This window comes from Puma concolor, chromosome C1 (genome assembly GCF_028749965.1).
Source record: "Puma concolor isolate L17-30 chromosome C1, mPumCon1.1.hap2, whole genome shotgun sequence".
NCBI classification, from domain to species: domain Eukaryota; kingdom Metazoa; phylum Chordata; class Mammalia; order Carnivora; family Felidae; genus Puma; species Puma concolor.
Window position 1 is genome coordinate 184,987,499 of NC_141674.1, and position 23,452 is coordinate 185,010,950.

Below are 23,452 nucleotides of genomic sequence, written 5' to 3' on the forward strand. Positions count from 1 at the left end.
GGGTGGGTGATGGGTATTGAGGAGGGCACCTTTTGGGATGAGCACTGGGTGTTGTATGGAAACCAATTTGACAATAAATTTCATATATAAATAAAAAAATAAATAAATAAATAAAAATCTTAACCTTACCTGTAAACAATACTGTAACATTCTACATGGTCCAATAGCAACTCTCAGGCCCTCCAGGGCTCCCATAACTGCTTGAATTACATGGGGCGATGTCTCAAACACATTGGGCCATACATAGTTCAACAAGTGATTCAGTGAATCTTCACAACCAAATCCATAAACCCCAAGTGACATGTGTTGCACCACTGCACTAGCCGTCTGTCTGTGTACAAGGTCCCTGTAGCAGGTGGAAAAAGAAAAACCCTCTTGTTAAAATGGTCTTAGTTTTACAGGAAACACTTACCTGTCCTAATTAGAAACTAAATTACAAATTCGGTGCAGGGAACAAATGCAAACATCTCATACTTTATGTACCTGATATAAAATGCCTTTAGAATATACAACATTCTGTATCAGATTCAGGATTCCCCTTGAGAATTTTTACTTTAATGATGCAAACTTCACTGTGGCTCAAAAATAAGTAATTCCCAATTAACCTTTGAAAGGAATATGAGCAAGAGAGCTCTGTGCAGTGCATTTTTAGTATGCTACTAAAGAGGGGATACATGACTCTTAGATATGAATAACAGTAATCTCATTTTAAACTCATCAATTTAATAGACTTGAAAAGTGATTCAACACTGCTATATAAGAGACAACTAAATTAAAATTAAAACCCTTCCCTTGTAAATTTTAAGTTTCATTCAAAAATGCAATTTGGGGGGGCGCCTGGGTGGCGCGGTCGGTTAAGCGTCCGACTTCAGCCAGGTCACGATCTTGCGGTCCGTGAGTTCGAGCCCCGCGTCAGGCTCTGGGCTGATGGCTCGGAGCCTGGAGCCTGTTTCCGATTCTGTGTCTCCCTCTCTCTGCCCCTCCCCCGTTCATGCTCTGTCTCTCTCTGTCCCAAAAATAAATAAATGTTGAAAAAAAAATTAAAACAAAACAAAACAAAAATGCAATTTGGGGAGAAGGACCAAAAATTTTTTCAAACCAAAAGAGTAAGAATTCTATCATCTCCCATGTTAACTGAATTTATGACAAATCATGGAGTTATTTATTCTACAGTGACTCAGCTGGGAAAAACATCAGATAAGTTGGTGATGAGTATAAACAACAAGTTCATACACTTTGCCCTCAAAGGTAACAACACCTTAAAGATAGAAGAAAAAACACTGAACTTGCTAGCATCCTTATTTCTTACTTACTATAACAACACTTAATCAAGTACACTTTATAGTAAAGCAGCATTCCTCATTAATCAATTTCCCAAAGGTATTTGTTTCTTTTCATTTGGAAGTTTTTGACAAGTTACACCTCAACTTAATAGTACACAGAGAGGTGCGTGGGTAGCTCAGTCAGTTTAGTGGCCAACTTCGGATCAGGTCAGGATCTCCCAGTTCATGGGTTCGTGCCCCGTGTTGGGCTCCAGAGCCTGGAGCCTGCTTCAGCAGGCAGCCTCTCCTTGCCCCTCCCCCACTCATGCTTTGTCTCTCAAAAGTAAATAAACATTTAAAAAATTTAAGAAAAAAATAGTACATAGAATATAAATTTTAACTGCAGGTCACATACTTTGATGGCTGCACTCTGATGGTCAGGCACACCTCACTGAGGAATATGGAACAATATGCTTCTGATTTACTGGGCCCCAGGTGGCTAGACTTTTACAGAACCGGATTCTTAGTCTGTCTCTATGTCTTCCATGCATTTATACCTTGTTGGTAACTTGTTGATCCTGTTAAGCCTCCCTTTTGGAACGTCATGAATAAGTAACTTTAATGTGTACACAAAACTAATTGAATTGTTTCTAATTTGGATACCTTATCTTTCTTGAAAAATAAAGAGCTAAAACAGTCATTTCCCTTACAACTTAGGACTCTTTTATTTTGAGAAAGAGAGAGAAAGGGGAGGGGGAAGTAGAGAGAGAATCCCAAGCACGCTCTGAGCTGTCAGTACAGAGCCCGACATGGGGCTTGAACTCATGAACCGAGAGATCATGGACTGAGCCAAAGAACAAAAATCAGATGTTCAAGTGACTGAGCTACCCAAGCACCCCTTCCGTTACTACCTGGACCCTGAACCTTCTTTACATGAATTACTTTGGTGTTTAAAGCTGTATGTCGGTCCAGATAGTTAAAGGTATCAGGAATCTATCAAATAACTCAAGCAGTCCTGTATCAGTGGTCAATGTCTGAATAACTGGGGGCCTAAAATGGGAATAATAGAACTATGTTCAGTAGTTACAAAGCCTAATAATAATCTTTGCTTCGCATGCACTAATAAAAAGCTAAATAGATCAGGTCTCTTTGCCACACCAATAAGCTCATGCTCATCATTTCCTCCAACTATATTTGACTTTAATTAATTTCTTTCCTTGTCCTTTATTTTAGAGAGAGAGTACACACCGGGGGAAGAGGAGCAAGGGGAGAGAGAATCCCGAGCAGGCACCACGCTAAGCGTGGATTTGCAGTTTGATCATCACATGATCCTGGGATCATGACTTGAGCTGAAATCAAGAGTTGGATGCTCAACCAACTGAACTGCCCCTGTACCCCATGACTTCAATTAATTTTTAAAACAAAAGTTTACCAATCACTGCTTTTCAAAATGTATTTAGTCTAAAGATATGAAAGGGGGGCTTAAAAGGGGAGGGAGCACCTAAAAAAAAAAATTTGGGGATCCACTATAGCATAAATGTTATTTGGAGAGAATGGTCATGTTCACTTCCATAAAAATTCAGTCTCATAGTCCCCCTTCTTTAACTGCATCACTAACAAATAGGTCACATAATAATTATTTCAATAAGTTCTAAAATAAAGGAAGAATTATAACTATTTCTTTCTTGCATTTAATTCAGGTCACTTACCTATCCATTAAAGCATCTTCAAGTAACGGTGTTACAGCATAAATGTAGTCCTTTCCCATTTCACCAATATATTCAAACAAGAAGGAAAGTGATTTTAAGACTCCATTTTGGACATTCAGCTCAGGAACTCTGTATTCATTCATTAAGGCAGGTAGTACTGTGAAGGGTGAACACGTTTCGGCAACAATAGCTATTGCTACAGTGGTACAAACTCTGTTCTGCCTTTCCTGAACTTTGAGGTTGTTTAAGAGTGTAGCCAATACATCATGAGGACTGAAAAAAATAAATGTGTCAGCAATCTGTCAGATTGTAAGTCAAATTTTGGAAAGAAAAAAATGTAAAGGAATAAAACTTTATGGTAAATAACTATTGGCAACTTTGTAATTTTATGATTAAATACAATAATGTCACTTAGCACTGGTACTTATTTCCACTTAAAAACTTCATCAAATTAAAATATATGTTGAAGAAAAAAATTCAAATGGTTAGTAATTTTCAAATGTAATTTTTAGTCTTTAGTGAACTTCCTAAAATATAAAGAAGTTTTAGACTGAACAATTCTAGACTGGTCAAAACATGGCCATCAGAGCTAGGCAGAAGTATCCTAACTGTGGTCTCTCATGCCTCAATACATAATCTACCTTTCTTTTCTTGCCTTCCCGCCCACACACCTTTGTAACATCTATTCACTAAGCATTTATTTCACCACAGACACTGAAGCTAAAAAAGCACAAAAGCTATTCATTGCAAAAGTCTTAACTATACCACCGCTGAAATAAATTATTCTACTACTGCTACCAAAAGACAGGGAGGGGGTAAGGAGACTCTAATTAATCTGGGTTTTATTATGTTGTATTGCTTAAAAATATTTTGTTATTAAACCACATGTATGTGTGGTATCTCATTTTGTACAATGACTACTTCTTCTAGTTTGGTTCTGATGAGATGAGCAAATACCCACAAATTATCTACTAGTTATAATTTCAGTTGTCTGTGGATTCGCTTTAGAAAAATATTTTAAAAACACAAAGTATTAACATGAGACCTGAATTATGCTCATTGTTTTATTAAGAACTGCCTTAATATTTTAAACAATACCTGAAAGGGACCAGCTAAAATCTGAAATTATTCTAAAGATGGTACTGTTTTCCTTTCTGAAAATACCTGAGGTGTGATTAAAATAAATTTTAAAACTCTCCATACATTTTAATTCAATTTAAAATTTAAGAAAACATTTCAAAAACTGGAGGTCAGTGTTAAACGATATGCTTTCTCACCTGCATTATTCACACCACACTTTTAGAGATTACTACAGAAATAAAAGCATTTTTCAACACAGTGGGTTTATTACAAAATTAAAAATACATACATAAAAGTACGTAATACTCACCCAATGGCCTTTGCAATGTAACCAAATGTGTTGACTGTGGCTCTACGAATAGCTTTTTTGTGAGCTTTTAAGAGCTCCAGAAGCTCAAAACAAATCCTCATCCATTCTCTCGCAGACACATACTCAGCTCCCCTAATTTAAAAAGAAAAAAGTTAATTCTGATAATAAGAAATTTTAGAAGGTAAACTTGCAAATTCAGTTCTCAAAACATGACTATCTACTCAGTTTAAGCAGTAATCTTAAAAATTATATTGCCACCTCTAATCACCATCTCAAATTGAAATTTCACAGAACATTTCACTGGATAGTCTTACCATATATGTTTGTATTAGCAACATTAAGCATATTTGCAAAGTGAATAAAAAAGCAGCTAAACGTAAAAACCGATACTGTTCATAAAAATGTTTAGGCAATCTGCTTACCTGTCAGCAATACGTCCAACAAGATCAATACAATTCTCTTGTACTTTTTCATGCCTGTTCTTTAGGATGGGGGTGAGTCTAGGCAGGAGATCTTTAATTGGTGGGGTCATCTTATGCATACCTATTTAATAGAAGTCAACACACTATCAATAAACATTTGAACTATAACTTGTTCATTTTACCTTTTACTTAGCAACGTAATATAGATGACTAGGCATAAATATAAACTTACAGCTGCCTATGGAAAGAAAAAGCCCCATATTCTGACCAGACTCAGAATTGTTTTTAACTTTTTATTAACAACTTCTGATTATGCATAGAAATGAAAAGAAATTAGTGAAGTGATTTAAAAAATGATGGATACTCAACAACAGAAGAGTTTTATTTGGTTCTGAAATGTATTTGTACACTCATATTTAAATATGGGGACAGTTTATGTTCCGGCCATACACAACAATATAAGCCAGAGGCAGACATGTAAATTAAAGCAAAATTTTCCAGAAAGGGCCCCCTTACCCTTTAACTGCAAAACAAACAGATCTCCAGTCTCCCTGCAATGCAGGGCATACTTGGATGGTATTTACACCTATGAAGAGAGAAAAAAGGAGGCAGCTGGCAGGGGCTCTTGCTCTAACTAGAACTGCTTGTTCTGATTCTCTCTCCATTGCTTTTCCCATGTTTCCCTGACCAACAATATGGTTTACAACTCCCTGCAAACCAGAGTCCCTTAAGTGGCCAAGTAACTGATTTTTGGCAAGTAGCTATCTTCAGGTATAGAAGACAGGGCTAAATTGGGGATTACATGTCAATGCAATGGTTCAAAGATCTCCTATACTGCATAAAAACCCCTTAGTAAAATGAGAAAAACAGTGGCTATCAGTCAGCTATTCTGACCTCCTGCTAGGTTATTTTGGCTCTTCTTAACCATACAGAAGTTACTTTTGCAGAAGTCATGTTCAACTACAGTAAACATTAAAGAGAAGAGACCATTTGTTTGCTACATCATAATTTTCTTAAATAATGAAAGCTTTGCTCTCCATACCCAAGGGGACATTTGTAATGTACTTGTGTTTTGCTTTGGGTTAGAAAACTGAATGGATAAAGAATTGGATATAAATAAAAATGAGACAACAACTTGATAAATCCACTTTTCTCTCTGGTTATGTTCCTGAAACATGACAGCAAACAGAAAAACCTGCCATAATCATTTATTAATTCAAGGGTAAAGAAATATACAATATTTCGTCTCCTAAAACTAAAACTTCAGCATTGTTTCCTCACACCCTTCAAATACGTTTCAGGTGAGACACTGTTTTTATTAGGATTCTCTATTCCATGACTTCAAAGTTTTTTGAGTTGGTAACTATTCTCACCTCTCTTTACAGGTCCTAAACTTGCCCTCTTTTCTCTGTTTAAAGTACAATATAAATGAGTTTTAGGAAACAACTTTCATGACATCCTGACTTAACTATGATTTTGAAGTGCTTAAAACCATGTATCAGAAATCATTACTCAATTCCTAAATGTGATTCTGTATCTTACTTTCAAAAAAACAAACTTAAAAAAACAAAATAAAAAAATTCTTTCATGACCAGCAAATTCCATACCTATTACATTTACAATGGCCTTCAATGCTCCAAGAATGCTGCCCAATACTTCAGGGTACTCTTCACCCAAATACTCATACAAAACAACACCCAAGTGCCCCATCAATTTTTCCTGTAAAAATTAAAAAAAAAAAAAAGTTAAAATGTTACTATTCACATGGAACTATTTGGTGGGAAAATAAGAATCTGATAGAAAAGTTTACCTCTTGACAAGTCTTCATGACAACAGCAGTTCGAGAAATCAAGTCAGCTGCCTGTTGCCTAACTTTTGCTGATTTGTTATTTAAACGCCACAAAACTGTACCACAGATCTGAGGCAAGTAAGGTTTGACTCGTTTGCCAAGAGCATTGACCACTGTGCCAAAGCCATTCAACATTACAGAGTCCTAAAAAAAGAAAAGCAATGTTAAATTTAAAAACTACATTCATTGAGACTACAATTCAGTTTGTGCCCGAATAGTTTAAATATACTAATATTCAGAGGTGCCTGGGTGGCTCAGTCGGTTCAGCGTCCGACTTCAGTTCAGGTCGTGACCTCATGGTTCGTGGGATCAGGCCCTGTGTTGGGCTCTGTGCTGATAACTCAAAGCCTGGAGCCTGCTTCAGATTCTGTGTCTCCCTCTCTCTCTGCCCCTTCTCTACTTGTACTTTCTCTCTCTCTCTCTCTCAAAAAAACAAAACATTAAAACAAATTTTAAATATACTAAGATTAATTTAACAAAATCAAATCTAAAAAATTTAAATCATAGACAACTGAAATGAGAACATGAGCATTTTTAAAATTTCAAATTCAATTACTTTTCAGTGATAATTATTTGGTTGAAAAGTAATGTGTTTTACAAATATAAAGGTCAGCAGCAATTTGTTGTAATAATCTGTATCATTACCTCTGTAGTCTGTTCTTGGAAAGCATAAAGAATACCATCAATCAACTGTTCTTCAAGTTTATGATCAATATCTGCTGCTCCCAAGTTGCCCATAATTTTCTCAATTGTCTCCATCACCATTTTTCTGTACTGTTCAGCTTCATCCTTCAGATCATCCACAATCCTGGAAATAATTTCTGCTGCACCTACTTTGTTTGCCAATTCCACAGTAGTATCAACTAACTAAAGACAGGAGGAAAGAAACCTTTTAGGTATTATCCAAGCCAGCAAGTAGGCTGAGAACAGTTAATTCCGGTTTCAAAAACTTTTAAGAGAAAGGTAACCCAAAAAACATAAATGTGAGAGTAAGTCAAAATGATTTAAGGTAAGACTGTACTCATGTTTCACCTAGCCCAGATTAAGTATTTCTTTTAACTAGACAAAGACATTAATTCATAGTTGAGCATTTATCCTAGAATGCAAAATCAAAATGGAAGTTAATTAGCTGACTAAATACATCTCCTTTTATAATCAAGCACATATTTTGAGACCAGGGCAAAAACAATGTTTAATATTCATTCAAATTAACTAAAGAATTAGTTGAAAACATTATTTAAAAATATTTTTTTCAGTAGGTTCCATGACCAATATGAAGCTTCAACTCACAACCCTGAGATCAAGAGTCATATGCTCTACCAACTGAGCCAGCCAGGCACCCTTTGAAAATATGTTTTACGGGGGGCCTGAGTGGCTCAGTTAAGTGTCTGACTCTTGATTTTGGCTCAGGTCATGACCTCACGTTCCTGAGATAGAGCCCCTTAAACCCCATGGTGGGCTCTGCGCTGGGTGTGGAACCTGCTTAAGATTCTCTCTTCCTTTTCCTCTGCCCCTCCCCAACTCTCAAAAAGTTGCTCACTCTCAAAAAAAAAAAAAAAAAAAAAGATAAAATATTTTTTACAATGAAAGTTTACCTGTCGGTAATTTCTTCTATCCAAAGCCATTCTGTGTTGCCAGAAGTGTTTAAAAAAAGGAGGAAGAATCTCTGTTTTAATGTAGTTTGCTTCTACACCATCTGTTCCACAACACTGCTTTACCACCTAAAAGGTTAAAAAATAGTAGTAAATACAGTCTTGGTTTAACAATAGTTAAATAGTTTTGGGCTTTAACATTCTCTGAACCATGAAACACACCCAATTTAGGTGAACCAATCCGTGACAACAATTTGGAATACTTACCTTCAGCACAATTTTCTTCATTTCTTCATCAGGTGACTGAAATTCTCGAATAAGGATTAACATCACTTCTCTAGTATAGTAGTTGGCATATTCTGCATCCATAAGAGGAATAAGATAGCCAATAGCCTTTAAGAAAGCAGCCAGACCCTATTTTAAAGTAAAAAAAATACGTATACTTAGTAAGTTAGATTTAATTGCCTTAACTTCAATGAGTGGAAATGAAAAGAAAAATAAAATCTATCTGGTGAACCAAACCTACCTTTCCTCTGTGTTGACGGATACCCTTCCATAGAGGCTTTAACACAGAATCAAAAGATTCGATACCATAAGGAGTTGCTGCTTCAGCCAAGGCAGCAATGGCCAAAGCACTAATGGTCCGAACTTTCTGTTGCTCATCCACAAGACCTAGAAAAAACCAAACACAGTTTGTAACTAAGTGACAATATTACTTAATTTTCACAAGCTCATTATTTAGTCAAAATGAAGAATCTGTTCATACTAGACAAAATCAGACAAAAGCCAATATGAACCAAAGCCTATTAGCAGATAACGTAATAAACCCCATCACAAATTATGTGGGGTTTTTGTAGGTAGAACCCTTCCATTTATCTCTCCAAATCAGTAGCCCAAATTTCAGGACACCTATTTTACAAAAGATGAAGTAATGGGGCGCCTGGGTGGTTCAGTCGGTTAAGCATCTGACTTTGGCTCAGGTTATGACCTCACTGCTCATCTTGAGTTCAAGCCCTGCATCGGGCTCTATGCTGGCAGCTCAGAGTCTGGAACCTGTTTCAGATTCTGTCTCCGTCTCTCTGCCCCTCCCCTGCTCAAACTCAGTCTCTCTCTCTCTCAAATATAAACATTAAAAAACTTTTTTAGTAAGTAAAAATAATTTTTAAAGAGATGAAGTTATATCACAACTTACCATGCTCAATAATTTCAACTAAACTTCTGAGATGTGGCAAGATGGCACAGCCCATAAGAATAGCTATCTGCTGTACAATCTTAATACCAGTGTGTCTCGCTTGCCAGGACTTCTTACTTTTACACACAGCTTTTAAGAAGGGCAACAATGAAGGAATGCCCAGGGCAGAGGCTACAACAGCAAAAGCTCTAGCTGTTGTGTTACGAACATACTCATCCATGTTATCTATATCAGGTCTCATGGTAGAGATCATAGTAGCCAGACCAGCAGCCTAAAAAGTCAAGAAGGACACTCATCAGCTGATAACATTAACCCTCAACGCTTTCCTTCTATAATCAAATAATCCCATCAATGGATACAAAACTTTCTTCTCTAGAAATATAATGTAAATTACCTTTGCCAAATTAGAAATAATCTCTCGACCTTCCACTCTAGCATAGTAATCTTCATCAATTAGCAATGGTTCAATGACCACAAGGATCTGAAAAAGAAAAAGAGCTACACTTTCACACCAATTACTAATGCCATACTCGTGTAAGAAAATTAAATACATATTGAAAAAATTTTATTATAGGTCATTTATGTAATTTATACACACAAGCATACAAAACATATTTTGCTAGGAAATTTATAATTACCAGGACTTTGTAACAAGGGACAATTAAAAATTTTAATTACATAATTTCAAACCCCATATAAAAACTGGGGAGAACTGTTCATCACAGAGTAACAAATATTCAATATTTAAAAAAATAACAACTTCTGGAGCGCCTGGGTGGCTCAGTCAGTTAAGCATCCGACTTTGGCTCAGGTCATGATCTCATGTCTCGTGGGTTCAAGCCCCACATCGGGCTCTGTGCTGACAGCTCAGGGCCTGGAACCTGCTTCATATTCTGTGTCTCCCTCTCTCTTTGCCCTCCCCCACTTACTCTCTCTCTCTCTCTCTCTCAAAACCAAACATTAAAAAATTTGAAAAAAATTCATAAAAAAAAAAACTACACTGATCTTCACTTAACAATTCTAAGCCATTATTACCACCAGCAAAAAGATGGGTCCTTAACACCAAATGGCATGCTACAGACATGTATCTTTTCTTACCCTAACATAATACCAATAAAAGTAAATGAAAAAGTATGAATAATATGAAACCATTTTAGTCAAGATGACAAAAAGTTCCTTCAATATCTACACACATACATTTGTATACGTGTGATATATACTTGTGCAAAGAAAAAGGTCTAAGAGGACATATAAATATAATATTGGTTAACTCTGTGGAGTGTCTTACAGGGGGGTGAAATTTCCCTTTTTTGTTGTGAATGCATGCATCAGCTATTAACTTTTAAGAATTTTTTAAATTTCACAAATAATAAGTGACTTAAGAAATCCATTAATTGTTTTTATATTAAAAATTATCCAACTATTAGAAACACTAATTAGAACAACACACCTTGTGCACATATGGTCGAACTAAGTCATCAAGTTTGTATAATATTCGATCAATAACTTTCACAAGTAAATGACGCTCTTGATCCTCAAGTGTAGGAGACATCAGTAGAGGAAGAATCTGATTAAACAAAGGACCAGCTCCAAATTCACGAGCTTTATCAGTAATTTGACGCAATGCAGCCTGGGGGGAAAAAAAAAGAGTAGAAGGTATATTCCCTTATAATTAAGCATTCTGAAAGAACTAATTACTCCATGATTTTCTTTACCTTAATATTTTTAGTATAAACTTCACAGACATCTTACACATTAGCATAAGTGCATTCCCATCAAATTACTCTGAAGTTAGAGGGGCGTCTGAGTGGCTCAGTCACATCTGACTCTTGATTTTGCTTCAGGTCATGATCTCACAGTTTCTAAGATGGAGCCTGCTTGAAATTCTCTCTCCCTTTCTCTTTGCCCCTCCCTGGCTAGCGCTCTTGCAGATCCCTGCATCTCTCAAAATAAATAAACTTAAAAAAAAAATTTATAAAAAGGCCCGGAGAACAAAAAGGAGAATCTCATTTTTCAGCATCTGTATTAGCATAAAGCTGTTTGATTAAAAAAATTAGGGGCGCCTGGGTGGCGCAGTCGGTTAAGCGTCCGACTTCAGCCAGGTCACGATCTCGCGCTCCGTGAGTTCGAGCCCCGCGTCAGGCTCTGGGCTGATGGCTCAGAACCTGGAGCCTGTTTCCGATTCTGTGTCTCCCTCTCTCTCTGCCCCTCCCCCGTTCATGCTCTGTCTCTCTCTGTCCCAAAAATAAATAAACGTTGAAAAAAAAAAAAAATTAAAAAAAAAAAAAAAAATTAAATCCTTCATACTACACCTTTCTTTCCCTTACACTATGCCCATGGTAAAGATGAAGAGATTAATTATAAATTTCTAAACATAAAACTATAGTGAACATGACGATGTAATGAACTAGTACTTACCTTTCTCATTGGAGGTGTTCCATTCTTAATTTTTAAAAGAAGCTTCATTATTTTTCTCTCTTTTTGCTCTTCTGGACTAAGTGTTGATTCATCAACATCAACCTAACAGCAAAAAAAAAAAAAGAAAATGCAGTTAGATTAAGATACTGTGATTTCTAAGTCCTAAATAAAAAATGGTATTTCAGTTCTGCTATTATCACTTACCAAAAGTTTATCAAAGTACTGAATATCATCAGGTTTTAAAAATGGCAGATTCCCAGATGGTTGGTCATTAACACTTTTCATTGTTCTATCTTCAGTTTGCATGTGGAAACCAGTCATACCACCCAAAGGCGTTGGAGTTGCTGTCAGCTTTCGAGCTGGAGTTCGAATAGGAACATAACCAGCTGGAGGGGGAAGTACCTAATACAGTTAAAAGACAGTTTAGGATTTTCTTGACTTTATAAAATAACACAATAATATTTGTATTTAAAATATCTTAACAGTTTATTAGCTAAGAAGCTTCCTGCTTGTTCTATCATTTAAAATCTGTATAACAGGGACACCTGGGTGGCTCAGTCGGTTAAGCATCCAACTTCAGTTCAGGTCACATGATCTCACAGTGCAGGAGTTTGAGCACCGCATCAGGGTCTGTACTGACCAACTTAGAACCTGGAGCCTGCTTCAGATTCTGTGTCTCCCTCCCTCTTTACCCCTCCCCGCCTCATTCTTGTTCTTTCTCTCAAAAGGAATAAACATTAAAAATTTTTTTTTTAATCTGTATGACAAACATTTCTCATTTGCTGATTAAAAAGCACATTAAGAATATTAGTAATGTGGGGAAATGAGTAGATACATGAAGCAGGCTTATAAAATTCTGATCACTCTCAAACATTAATCTATATAAACATGTTGGTGAGCCGACATGTCATAAATGGAAATAAGTTCACAAAGTGCACATAATATATAAAGGGTTAATTTTAATAAAGTTAAAATTTAGATTCATACAAATCTCTGCACCGTAAAAGCAAGAATCTTAGTATTTAAGTTGCTTGACAAAATGTATAAAAACTAAATCTGGGGTGCCTGAGTAGCTCAGTCAGTTGAGCGTCTCCTGATTTCAACTCAGGTCATGATCTCGTCATGGGATCGAGCCCCATGTTGGTCCACTCAGTGCAGAGCCTGCTTAAGAGTCTCTCTCTCCCTGTGCCCCTCTCCCCTGCTCGTGCTCTCTAAAATAAAAAAAACAAAAAACTAAAACCAAAATATTTACCAAGATCCTATAAAATACACCATTTGATTAAACCAAGAAATTCACTTAAGATTCACTAAGAAAGATTTTTATCTCCTATGGATATTAAGGTAATCAATGACTGTAACTGAGAAGACATTCAGGAAGTCAACAGTAAGTTGCAGAAATGTCTATACCCACAGCGTTATGTGGAGGCTACAACAAGTTTAAAGCAGAAATTCATGAACACTTGAAACACTCTAATACAAAACTAACAAGGGGGAAAAACATACATATACAAACTCTTAAAAGCAATGGGCACCAGCAATGTAAGGCTCTGTAGAGGCCATCGGAATCTAGTTCCAGCTATATGACCACAGACTACCTTTAGACCAGCAAATGGTCCCTGAATGCCAGGTACATTTTATAACTCAAACTAAACTTTAACTTGATACGGTAAAAACAATATTCTTTGTGTTCATTTGCAATCCATGAATTTAAATACACAAAATCTTGTGAAACACAAAGTAAAATAACCATGATCTAATGTGAGCTTAATCCTGAGACTATGATGAACTGAAGCAACAAGCTATTCCATATCCCAAAGGCAGCAAGTTCTCAAAGTATGGTCCTAGAAGTCCTTGAAATTTCTCACTTTCCAAAAGCAATAAAAGCTTTGTATCATTCAGTTTTTCAACTCTATTACTTTTCGGAAATAGCTAAAAGAATTAACAGTAGTAAATCTGGGCAAAGCCAATGTAAACCTGACCAATTAATTTTTTCAAAGAACACTTAAAGAAAATTCACATTATAAATACCACATTACCTTATATCCTTCTGGAAACATGGCATCTAATTCTTCATCAGAAAGTGGACGGTTTCTCTCATCAATTTCTCTTTCCCACCTCCAAGCTTGAAGCTGTTCGGGAGTCATACTCATTATGTGACCTACCAAAAAAAGCAAATTTCTGTAACAATCTATAGCGTTAAGTCTTTATCATTACATAGGTCCTTGGGATATAAGACAGTTAACCTCATAATTGCTTTATATTATCAACTCAAATCAAGACTTCTTTTTATATCTGGTCATTCTTGCTAAAAATAAACATTAATAACATACAGAATACCTCAGAGAAAAACATTCAAAATATTTCCGGTAAAAAGTATTTCCAATGGGAAAGTTTCTACCTGGAGTAGGGGTAGCCATGTTCATGGCTGGTGTGCCAATTGGTGTCTTTCCAGGTGTCAGAACAGGAGTGCTTCCACCCATCTGACTAGCTGGTGTTTCATCCCAACGTGACTTTCTTTTACTGGCTCCAGGAGTTGGTGTTTCACCAATTGAATCTCCACCTCGATCTGTTCGAGGAGTCTCAGCCCATCCGCTTCCATGCCCAGGAGTATCTTTAAAGAAAAAAAGTAAATAAATATAAAATTTTAACCACTGTCAAAAAATTAGTGTATTCTCAAAGATCTAATATTGAAATGGATCAAGTTCAAAAAAAGGATATTCTTAAAATGCAGACCCACTTAAGAGTTTTAATTTTCATTTCGTCTTTATTCTCTTTCATTTTTTCTTTCCCAATGATTACAAAAGCATAGTAACCACTGAGGAGTAAGAAAACAAAAGTATTTTTTTAACCATGCATACTATCACAACCCAGAGACAACCACTTTATGCATCTTGAGCCACTTTTCATTTCTCCATACGGTTGATATTACTCTGTACATACAATTCTATACTGCTTCTTTCATCTACTATATGTTAAGCACTCTCCCCATCACTAAAAATTCTTTATAAAAATATAGCAGATGTACTATGAAGTCTTAACCTGCCACGGCTAATCTTATAAAGAACTAACAAGACACATGGAAATGCAAACTGGTGTAGCCACTCTGGAAAACAGTATGGAGGTTCCTCAAAAAACTAAAAATAGTACTCTATGACCCAGCAATTGCACTACTAGGTATTCATCCAAGGGACACAGGAGTGCTGTTTTGAAGGGTCATTGCACCCCAACGTTTATAGCAGCGCTATTGACAACAGCCAAAGTACAGAAAGAGCCCAAGTGTCCATCGATGGATGAATGGATAAAGATGTGATGTGTGTGTGTGTGTGTGTGTCTACACACACACACACACACACACACACACACACACACACACACAAATGGAGTATTACTTGGTAATCAAAAAGAAGGAAACCTCGCCATTAACAACTACATGGATAGAACTAGAGAGTACTATGCTAAGCGAAATTAGAGAAAAACAAGTATCGTATGACTTCACTCATATGAGGAATTTAAGATACAAAACAGATTAACATAAGGGAAGGGAAGCAAAAATAATAGAAAAACAGGGGAACAAAACATAAGAGAAAATAATATAGAGAACAAACAGAGGGTTGCTGGAGGGGTAATGGGTTAAATGGGTAAGCGGCATTAAGAAATCTAGTCCTAAAAAAAAAAGAAAAAAAAAGAAAAAAAAAAAAAAGAAATCTAGTCCTGAAACCACTATTGCACTATATGCTAACTTGGATGTAAATTAAAAAGTAATTGGTTTTTTAAAAAAATGAATGCACTTAACACCAATGAATTGTACACATAAAACAGTTAAAATGGTAAATTTTGTTATGTATATTTTATCACAATAAAAAACTAAGTTATGGTCTACAATCTTTTCTTTCTCCTAATGTTCTTCCTAAAATAAATATTAAACCTTTTCAAGAAGGGAAAAGAATTGGGCATATGATCTGCTTAGTCCTTTATGTGTCCCCAAAGCAGCTGATTATTTACCTGTCTAGCCAGGACTAGAGATGTAAACAGATTTCCTCTTATAAATGTACCACTCATCAAATCAATACTTCACCCAAACACACACCCAGACTCCACTAGAAGTACCTCTTTCTGTTTTGGGGGTCTCATCCCATCTGTTTTTACGAGCACTGGAAGTTGCACCTCCGTGGCCTGGTGTTGCATGGCCTGGCGTATCGCCGCGTCCAGGAGTAGCAGCTCCCGCTGGTGTGTGGCTAGGTGTAGGATCCCATATTTTTGAGCCTGGGGTTGCTCCAGGAGTCTCACTTCCCTTTGCACGACCTGGTGTCTCATCCCATCTTAAGGAAGGGGTATGTCCAGGGGTCTTAACAAAGCAAAAAAATACCTTTATTTCACACACCTACACATTCACATAAAAATAACTAGAAAATTTCTATTAGGAAGATAGTAAACAAATAAACGTTTTAGTCTTCTTCTGTATAAATGAGAGTAAACTACCCTGCTTAAAAGATACCTACTTCCTAGCAAATATGTCTAAAGACAATGTAAAGTTTTAATTTTGAACAGTTTTGAATAAAGCCCTAGCTTAAAAAAAATGTATTTTGGGTTATGAACCTTGGATATGCCATTAATATCTCTGTAGCTTTTAGAAAACCACTAAGCTTTCTCTGTCTGCCATCTGCAATCTAAACATTTCAGCTTTAATGATATCATTGCTACTTCCCAAACTAGGTTTAGAGACATATACCTAGAAGTTCTCACACTAAGGAAACACTATTTTTGTGTTTGTGTTCAATTTTGTGTGTGTTTTTAGTTAACATAAGTATGTTTTGGATCACCTGGGTCATAAGTAGATACTGCCACATAATTTTAATCCTTGAGATTTAAAATCACATTTGTAGTATAATTCTAACTGAAGTTGACAAGATTATTAGTGAAAAAAGATTAGAAGTGGAGTGAAGTAACCAAAGGTTCCACTATAGTTTGAACAGAGACAAGTGGTGGGTGATTCAGGGCATCAGACAGCCCATGATAACAAAACAACCTGCACAGTGGAGACAATACAGTATCAAACTATCAGGTGGTTCAGTGTAAGCCACACAAAATTTGATTTAAGACTCAAGTATTCCACATAGGTTTTGTAATATACCTTTATGTATTTATTTTAAAGCTGAATGCTCTCTATCCAACACAAGAATTCTACCCAGCTTTACACCTGCAAATTTACATGAATACCATAATTAAGACTCAACAGTTTTTTTCTTTTAAAAAGATTTTATGTATCACTCAGGGTTGAGAAATTTTCAATTAGGTGAATGAAGCACATGAATTGTTCAAAATCTCATCTTGGCAACTGCTCCTCCTGCTGAATCAGGGAAGAAATAAATTTCTTAAGTATTTATTCATTTATTTTGAGAGAGAGAAAGCATGTGCACACACACAAGCAGGCTAGGAGAGGGAAAAAGAGAATCCCAAGCAGGCTCCGTGCTGTCAGCACAGAACCAGACACGGGGCTCAATCTCATTAACCAAGAAATCAGGACCTGAGCTGAAATCAAGAGTTTGATACTTAACGGACTGAGCCACCCAGGCACCCTGGAAATAAATTCATTCTATTATCCATTATAATTCCCACAGTTTTGGGGTGCCTGGGTGGCTCAGTTGGTTAGGTGTCCAACTCTCAATTTCAGCTAAGATCACGATTCCAAGGTTGTGGAATCAAGTCTTAACGTCAGGCTTTGCGCTGAGCATGAAGTATGCTTAAGATTCTTTCTCTCTCCCCTTCTGCCCCTCTCCCATACTCATGCTCTATTAAAAAAAAAAAAAATTAAATGCCTATTAAACATCCAAATAAAAGTGTTAGGTCCAAGGAACACAGGACATGAATGGGATAGATTTGTAAATCTGGGAGTAGTCTCACGGAGATGGTATAGGAAGATAGAAATGAGAGGAAGGAGTGCTTTTAGATGGAAAAGAGGTCCAAGGACTGAGCACTAGAACACCCCCAAAGTTAAAGGAAGCCGAGGAAGATCTCACCAACAAGACAGGAGTCAGTTAGGAGAGTATTAGGAGAATCAAGAGAAACTCAAGTTCAGAATCTAAGAAAAGGGAATCAAGTGATAGCAAATATCACTGATATGTGATAAATGAAATGATATGATATGTATAGGATATGAGGATTGAAACTTGGTCTATGGATTTACCAAAAGGAGGTCAAATGACCTTGACAAGAGATGTTTTGGTGGAGTGGTACAAGCAAAACACCAGATAAGCAGAATGCAAGTATAGACAACTCATTCAAAGCATTTTGCAGTGAAAAGTCAGAAATGGCTAGAAGGGGATGTGAAGATCAAGGAATGGTTTCCTGTAGTTTTCTGGTTTTAGAAGGAAAACAGGTAAAATGTGTTTGCTGATAATAATCTAGAGAAAAAACTGATGTTACACAAAAGTCTCTGAGTAGTAAGAAGAGATGGGAAATAGTACATAAGCAGAAGTTGTTCAACTTGCATCAACACCTCATTACAGAAAGAAAAAGTAGATGAAACCAGAAACAGGCATACTGGTAGATTTCATAGTGGGAACATGTTTAAGTTTTTCAATTATTTCTACTTTAAAAAGGAAAAATAGGAATTAATATCATCATATAAAAAGCTGTTAAGAAGGTATTAGAAGATTGAAATAACAAAGAAATTATCTGGGAGTGAGAGAGACAGAGAATTACTGCTTAATAGAGTTTGCTCAAGGTGATGAAAAAATTTTGAAAATAGCGGTGACAGCTGTACAACATTGAGTGTAATTAATGCCACTAAATTGTACATTTAAACATGGTTAAAATGACAAATTTTACATTATTAATGTTTTATCACAAGTTTTAAACATTTTAAAACAGGGGTGCTTGGGTTGCTGAGTCTGCTGAATGTCCAACTTCGGCTCAGGTCATAATTTCACGGTTCGTGAGTTCGAGCCCCACATGGGCTCACTGCTGTCAGCACAGAGCCTGCTTTGGATCCTCTGTCCCCCTCTCTCTCTGCCCTTCCCCCACTTGTGCTGTCTCTCAAAAATAATTAATTAACATTAAAAAAATTTTTGAGGGGTGCCTACATGGCTCAATTGGTTGAATATCTGACTTCAGCTCAGGTCATGATCTCATGGCTCGTGAGTGTGAGCCCCGTGTCAGGCTCTGTGCTGACAGCTAGAGCTTGGAGCCTGTTTCCAATTCTGTGTCTCCCTCTCTCTCTGCCCCTCCCCTATTCATGCTCTGCCTCTCTCCTTCAAAAATAAATGAACGCTCAAGAAAAGTTTATTTTTATTCTTTAGAATAAAAACAACCCCCAAAACGGTTCTCTAGGAAAATAAACTGACCAAGGAAATGCAGTAGCACTGCCAATGTGACACCTGTGGTCAGATGCTTAAATTATCCATCTAGAAAATAAGGAAGATCATTGTATTATACTTAACCTCCACAATGTGACGTACTGAAATATCTATTTTAATATTCCAAAAGGGACATTCCTTTATTCCAGGTTATGGACTTTACTGTGTCTTCCCTCCAAAACTTACGTTGAAGCCCTAACCACCTATGTGTATTTAAAGATTGGGCCTTTAGTGAGATAATTAGGTTAAATAAGGTCATAAGGTTAGGGCCCTAACCTGATAGTACCAATGTCATTAGAACAGACACCAAGAGGTCCCTTGCTCCCTCCATGTGCACACAGAGAAAAGGCCATGTGAGGACACAGCAAGAAGGCAACCATCTGCAAGCCAAAAAGAGAACGCTCACCAGACATCAACCCTGCTGGCACCCTGAGGTTGACTTTAAGCCTCTAGAACTGTGAGAAAACAAATGACTACTGTTTAAACCACCATTCTCTGTTCCCTTGTTAGGTCACCAAGAGTAGACTAATACAGTACATGAGAGGGATAAACTAAAAATAATAACAATCATAAAAAACAAAAATAAATTACCTCTGCTTGATCCCAACTTGATAGTTTTTTAGGAGTGGCACCAGGAGTCTGATCGGCTGTTTGATCCCAACGCCGTTTTCGTTTTGAGGGAGGCTGGGACGCTGCTGCTCCATTGACAACTTTTAATTCTCCAGCTTTAGCTTTTTCTGCTAGTTGTTGCCTAATTTCTCTCTAAAAATATTTGAATAAGCACTAAGTATCTCTAAAATATTTTCAACATATTCCCATATAATCAGCATGGTCATTTCCATTTAATGTCATTTTCTTCATTCTCTGTTCTATGCTGCTACTGGTAGTCCCATTCTTTATATCTTTTTATTTTCTGTATTTCTAGTCTTTATACAATGCCCTTCTGCACAACAGATAAGTACAGAATTCATAACACAGAGCATCTTACTTTAAATACACTTAAATGAAGTAAAATCTTCACTGGTGGACAATCAAAATGCTTTAAAAAAATTTTATGTTTATTTGAAGGAGAGCGAGCAAGAGAGCAGCAGAGGGGCAGTGAGAATCTGAAGCAGGATCTGCACCACTGATGCAGAGCCTGACACAGGGCTCAAATTCATAACTGTGAGATCACAACCTGAGGTGAAACCAAGATTTGGATGCTTAACTGAGTTACCCAAGTGCCCCCAAAATGCTTTCATTGAAAAACAGAGTCTTATTTAAGTTTTATTTAAAACTCTGATGAGGGGCGCCTGGGTGGCGCAGTCGGTTAAGCGTCCGACTTCAGCTCAGGTCACGATCTCGCGGTCCGTGAGTTCGAGCCCCGCGTCGGGCTCTGGGCTGATGGCTCAGAGCCTGGAGCCTGTTTCCGATTCTGTGTCTCCCTCTCTCTCTGCCCCTCCCCCGTTCATGCTCTGTCTCTCTCTGTCCCAAAAATAAATAAACGTTAAAAAAAAAAAATTAAAAAAATAAAACTCTGATGAATAGCAATTAACATCATGTAGTAAGATAGAAAAGTGGCAAAAAGTGAAAACTTAAAAATTTTCACTACACAGAGGTGCCTGGGTGGTTCAGTTAAGCGTCTGACTCTTGATTTCGGCTCAGGTCATGATCTCGTGGTTTGTGAGTTCAAGCCCTGTGTTGGACTTTGTGTTTGTATCATGGAGCCTACTTGGGATTCTCTCTCTGCCCCTCCTCTGCTCACACTCATGCTCTCTCTCTAGCATTAAAACAACTGTAACTATGTAAATTATATACAATGTAATCATAACAAATCCATTTAATTTATCTTATGATTTTAAAGTAAAGTTTAAACCCACTTAATCCATATAACAAATTATATAATTGTAATTAAGTTATAAAGGTTCACTATTAAAACAAATGAAGCAATCACCACAGGCCATTAGGAATCCTTCAGTCTTCTCCACCCATATCCAAACAGAATCTTATGGATGAATTGAAAAGGTTTTTCAAGGAATGCTTTAACTATCTGACTTTGCCTTTACACATCTATTTTGGACACACACCACCAATCCTCCCTACAAATATATCCACCAGGTCTGTGTATGTGTATATATACATACATGCGTACACATATATATATACAGCCAAAAGGCCAAGGGCTAGAAAAGGACATAGAAATATGAAAGTTTAATTTGGGAGGAGGCAGAATTTTGGGTAAGGTTTCCTTCTCAACTTAATTTTTATTAATACTATTAAGATATTACTCGTGTAGCAAATAAAAAGGAAACACAAAAGTATCAATTTGAACTTTCTTTACATTATGTCACAACCACTAAAATAAAAATCCGGTTCACATACCTCTTCTTTGGTTAAATGCTGTTCTCGCATTACATCCATGTAAGTCCTAGCATTCATTTTAGGATCAGGGGTCTTCCCTCCTGCAGAAAAGAACAGCAACAGGACAAGAGTACAATAAATAAAAGATAATTAGGTTCAACTGATTTATCTTCCCTGCTCTAATATTATGTTATTCCATAATCATTTAATTTATTTTTTGATGGAAAACTTTAATAATTATACATCTTACTTTTTATTGAGTTTGCTGATCAATTTAACCTGTTTGAACACAAACATATCTACAGCAGTTTAAAACAAATATTTTAATGCATATAAAAACAAAATGACAGCACAGTTTAGAGTCTTCAGTAGTGATGGGTTCCTGGGTTGCTAATCCGGAATACGTACACTTTCGTGCCTTTGTCTCCATCAGCAGTTCTGACTTCAAGCAGCAGAATAGAAGCCTAGAAAATTATCTCTTTACCATTAGTAACACTTTGGAAAGATATTTATATTCAAAACATTACCTGTTGCAAGCTGTTAAAATCCTGACTACAAATAACTATAACTAGATAAGTTCTCCATACAATGTTCTAAAACAGTTACAGTTTAGAAAATAGTTTAGACTTTTAAAAATACACCTATAATCTGATTCTGATCCCATGTTACTAAAAAGGGCTTCATTCTTTTTAAGTTTTGTTGGCTCCAAAACATTTTTATTTTCTTAGAAAGTATAAATTACAACTGGAATATTACTTGAAATATATTACTTCTACCAGTTATGTTGCACACTGAAGAAAAGTGGTGTACAAAGAGATGTGTTAGTCTCTTGGTTAAAGTTTCAGTATTTGCTTTTCAAACTTCAAAATATCTTAAAGAAGCCCAAACAGTACATAATAAGATTCAGAGGCACACTGAGTTTTAGAAATGTGGTAATTTGCTATACAAGTAGTATAGCATCACAATTTAGGAAAAAATAATAAAATTCTAAGACATTTCCTATGCTGAAGATCATGCCCAATTGATAGTGTCATTCTTTCTGACACTAGCTCTGATAAGACTTCCTTTGGAATACTTTTTCACCATAATCTAGAGAGGATGTGTTGAACTGCACCCTTAAGAATGCAGACAGGACTGGCATATAGCAGTACTGCTGTAGGAAAGAAATTAAGGACAGTTAGTATGGGCCTGTGAATTCTGACATACATGTTTAAATCAATTACAATTATGCAAGTAAAAAAAGAATATCCCTACTAATTCATGCAGGCTGAAAGTCTAATTTGTAAACCTGCAGCAGAATCTAATTCTAAGAAACAGGCACCTAATTCTGCTTTTGAAACTCACTCACCTGAGGAAAGCTTCCATCAGGCTCACTATGCCCCTTGTGCTGACCTGCACACTAAAATTAGCAAAACAGACTCCAACTATTAAAAATACCAAAGTCTTTGTATATATACTTTTAACTTTAAGTATGCTTAGAGCAAAGTAGGTGCATTTACTAAACTACATTTAGAGCAATACAGGGGGGAGCTCTAATGTGAGAAACAGTTTCTCAAAAGTAACAAGCCTAAAAGTCTAGGATTTGGAATGAAAACTTTCAATAGTTTGAAAGTATTTTGAGCAGAAAAACACATTTGTTCAAAGTATAGAAAGCGTACCCAAAACAAAAGTAAAAGAAAAACCTTTAACCCTTTGCGTTTCTATGGCATTGGCTCATTATTTTCTTGTCCTTCTACCTGGAAAGAAAACTTGCATTATAAAGATGAAGAAAATGGCATCTGTGACTTCAACCAAATCTATACAAATCTATAATAAGGGGGATTTTAAAAAAGAAAAGCAAATTCATAAGCATGCCAAAAAAAATCAAAGGGCTAAAGACAACTTAAGACAAATAAATTCCTGAAAACTTATAGAAAAGTGGGA

General features: G+C 36.4%; 1 protein-coding gene across 4 annotated transcripts in view; it reads right to left on the reverse strand.

Moving 5' to 3' along the window:
* The window catches only part of SF3B1 (splicing factor 3b subunit 1), a 60,752-nt gene that overhangs the window by 2,663 nt on the left and 34,637 nt on the right, over positions 1-23,452 (reverse strand). The window contains exons 2-22 of one of the 4 annotated variants that reach the window (XM_086719213.1): positions 21,938-21,993; positions 21,551-21,630; positions 19,781-19,951; positions 15,942-16,179; positions 14,233-14,445; positions 13,871-13,992; positions 12,039-12,236; positions 11,835-11,936; positions 10,867-11,046; positions 9,811-9,897; positions 9,417-9,687; positions 8,751-8,896; positions 8,492-8,638; positions 8,228-8,353; positions 7,278-7,499; positions 6,594-6,776; positions 6,391-6,502; positions 4,784-4,904; positions 4,362-4,493; positions 2,972-3,244; positions 130-346 (exon numbers count right to left, since the gene is read on the reverse strand). In XM_086719213.1, coding sequence (XP_086575339.1) covers positions 130-346; positions 2,972-3,244; positions 4,362-4,493; positions 4,784-4,904; positions 6,391-6,502; positions 6,594-6,776; positions 7,278-7,499; positions 8,228-8,353; positions 8,492-8,638; positions 8,751-8,896; positions 9,417-9,687; positions 9,811-9,897; positions 10,867-11,046; positions 11,835-11,936; positions 12,039-12,236; positions 13,871-13,992; positions 14,233-14,445; positions 15,942-16,179; positions 19,781-19,951; positions 21,551-21,607 — 3,318 coding nt within the window. In that variant the 5' untranslated portion in view covers positions 21,608-21,630; positions 21,938-21,993. Of the gene's footprint in view, positions 1-129; positions 347-2,971; positions 3,245-4,361; positions 4,494-4,783; positions 4,905-6,390; positions 6,503-6,593; positions 6,777-7,277; positions 7,500-8,227; positions 8,354-8,491; positions 8,639-8,750; positions 8,897-9,416; positions 9,688-9,810; positions 9,898-10,866; positions 11,047-11,834; positions 11,937-12,038; positions 12,237-13,870; positions 13,993-14,232; positions 14,446-15,941; positions 16,180-19,780; positions 19,952-21,550; positions 21,631-21,937; positions 23,417-23,452 lie in introns of those variants that run through there. The other 3 variants (XM_086719212.1, XM_025912533.2, XM_086719214.1) reach the window with 3 other exon arrangements.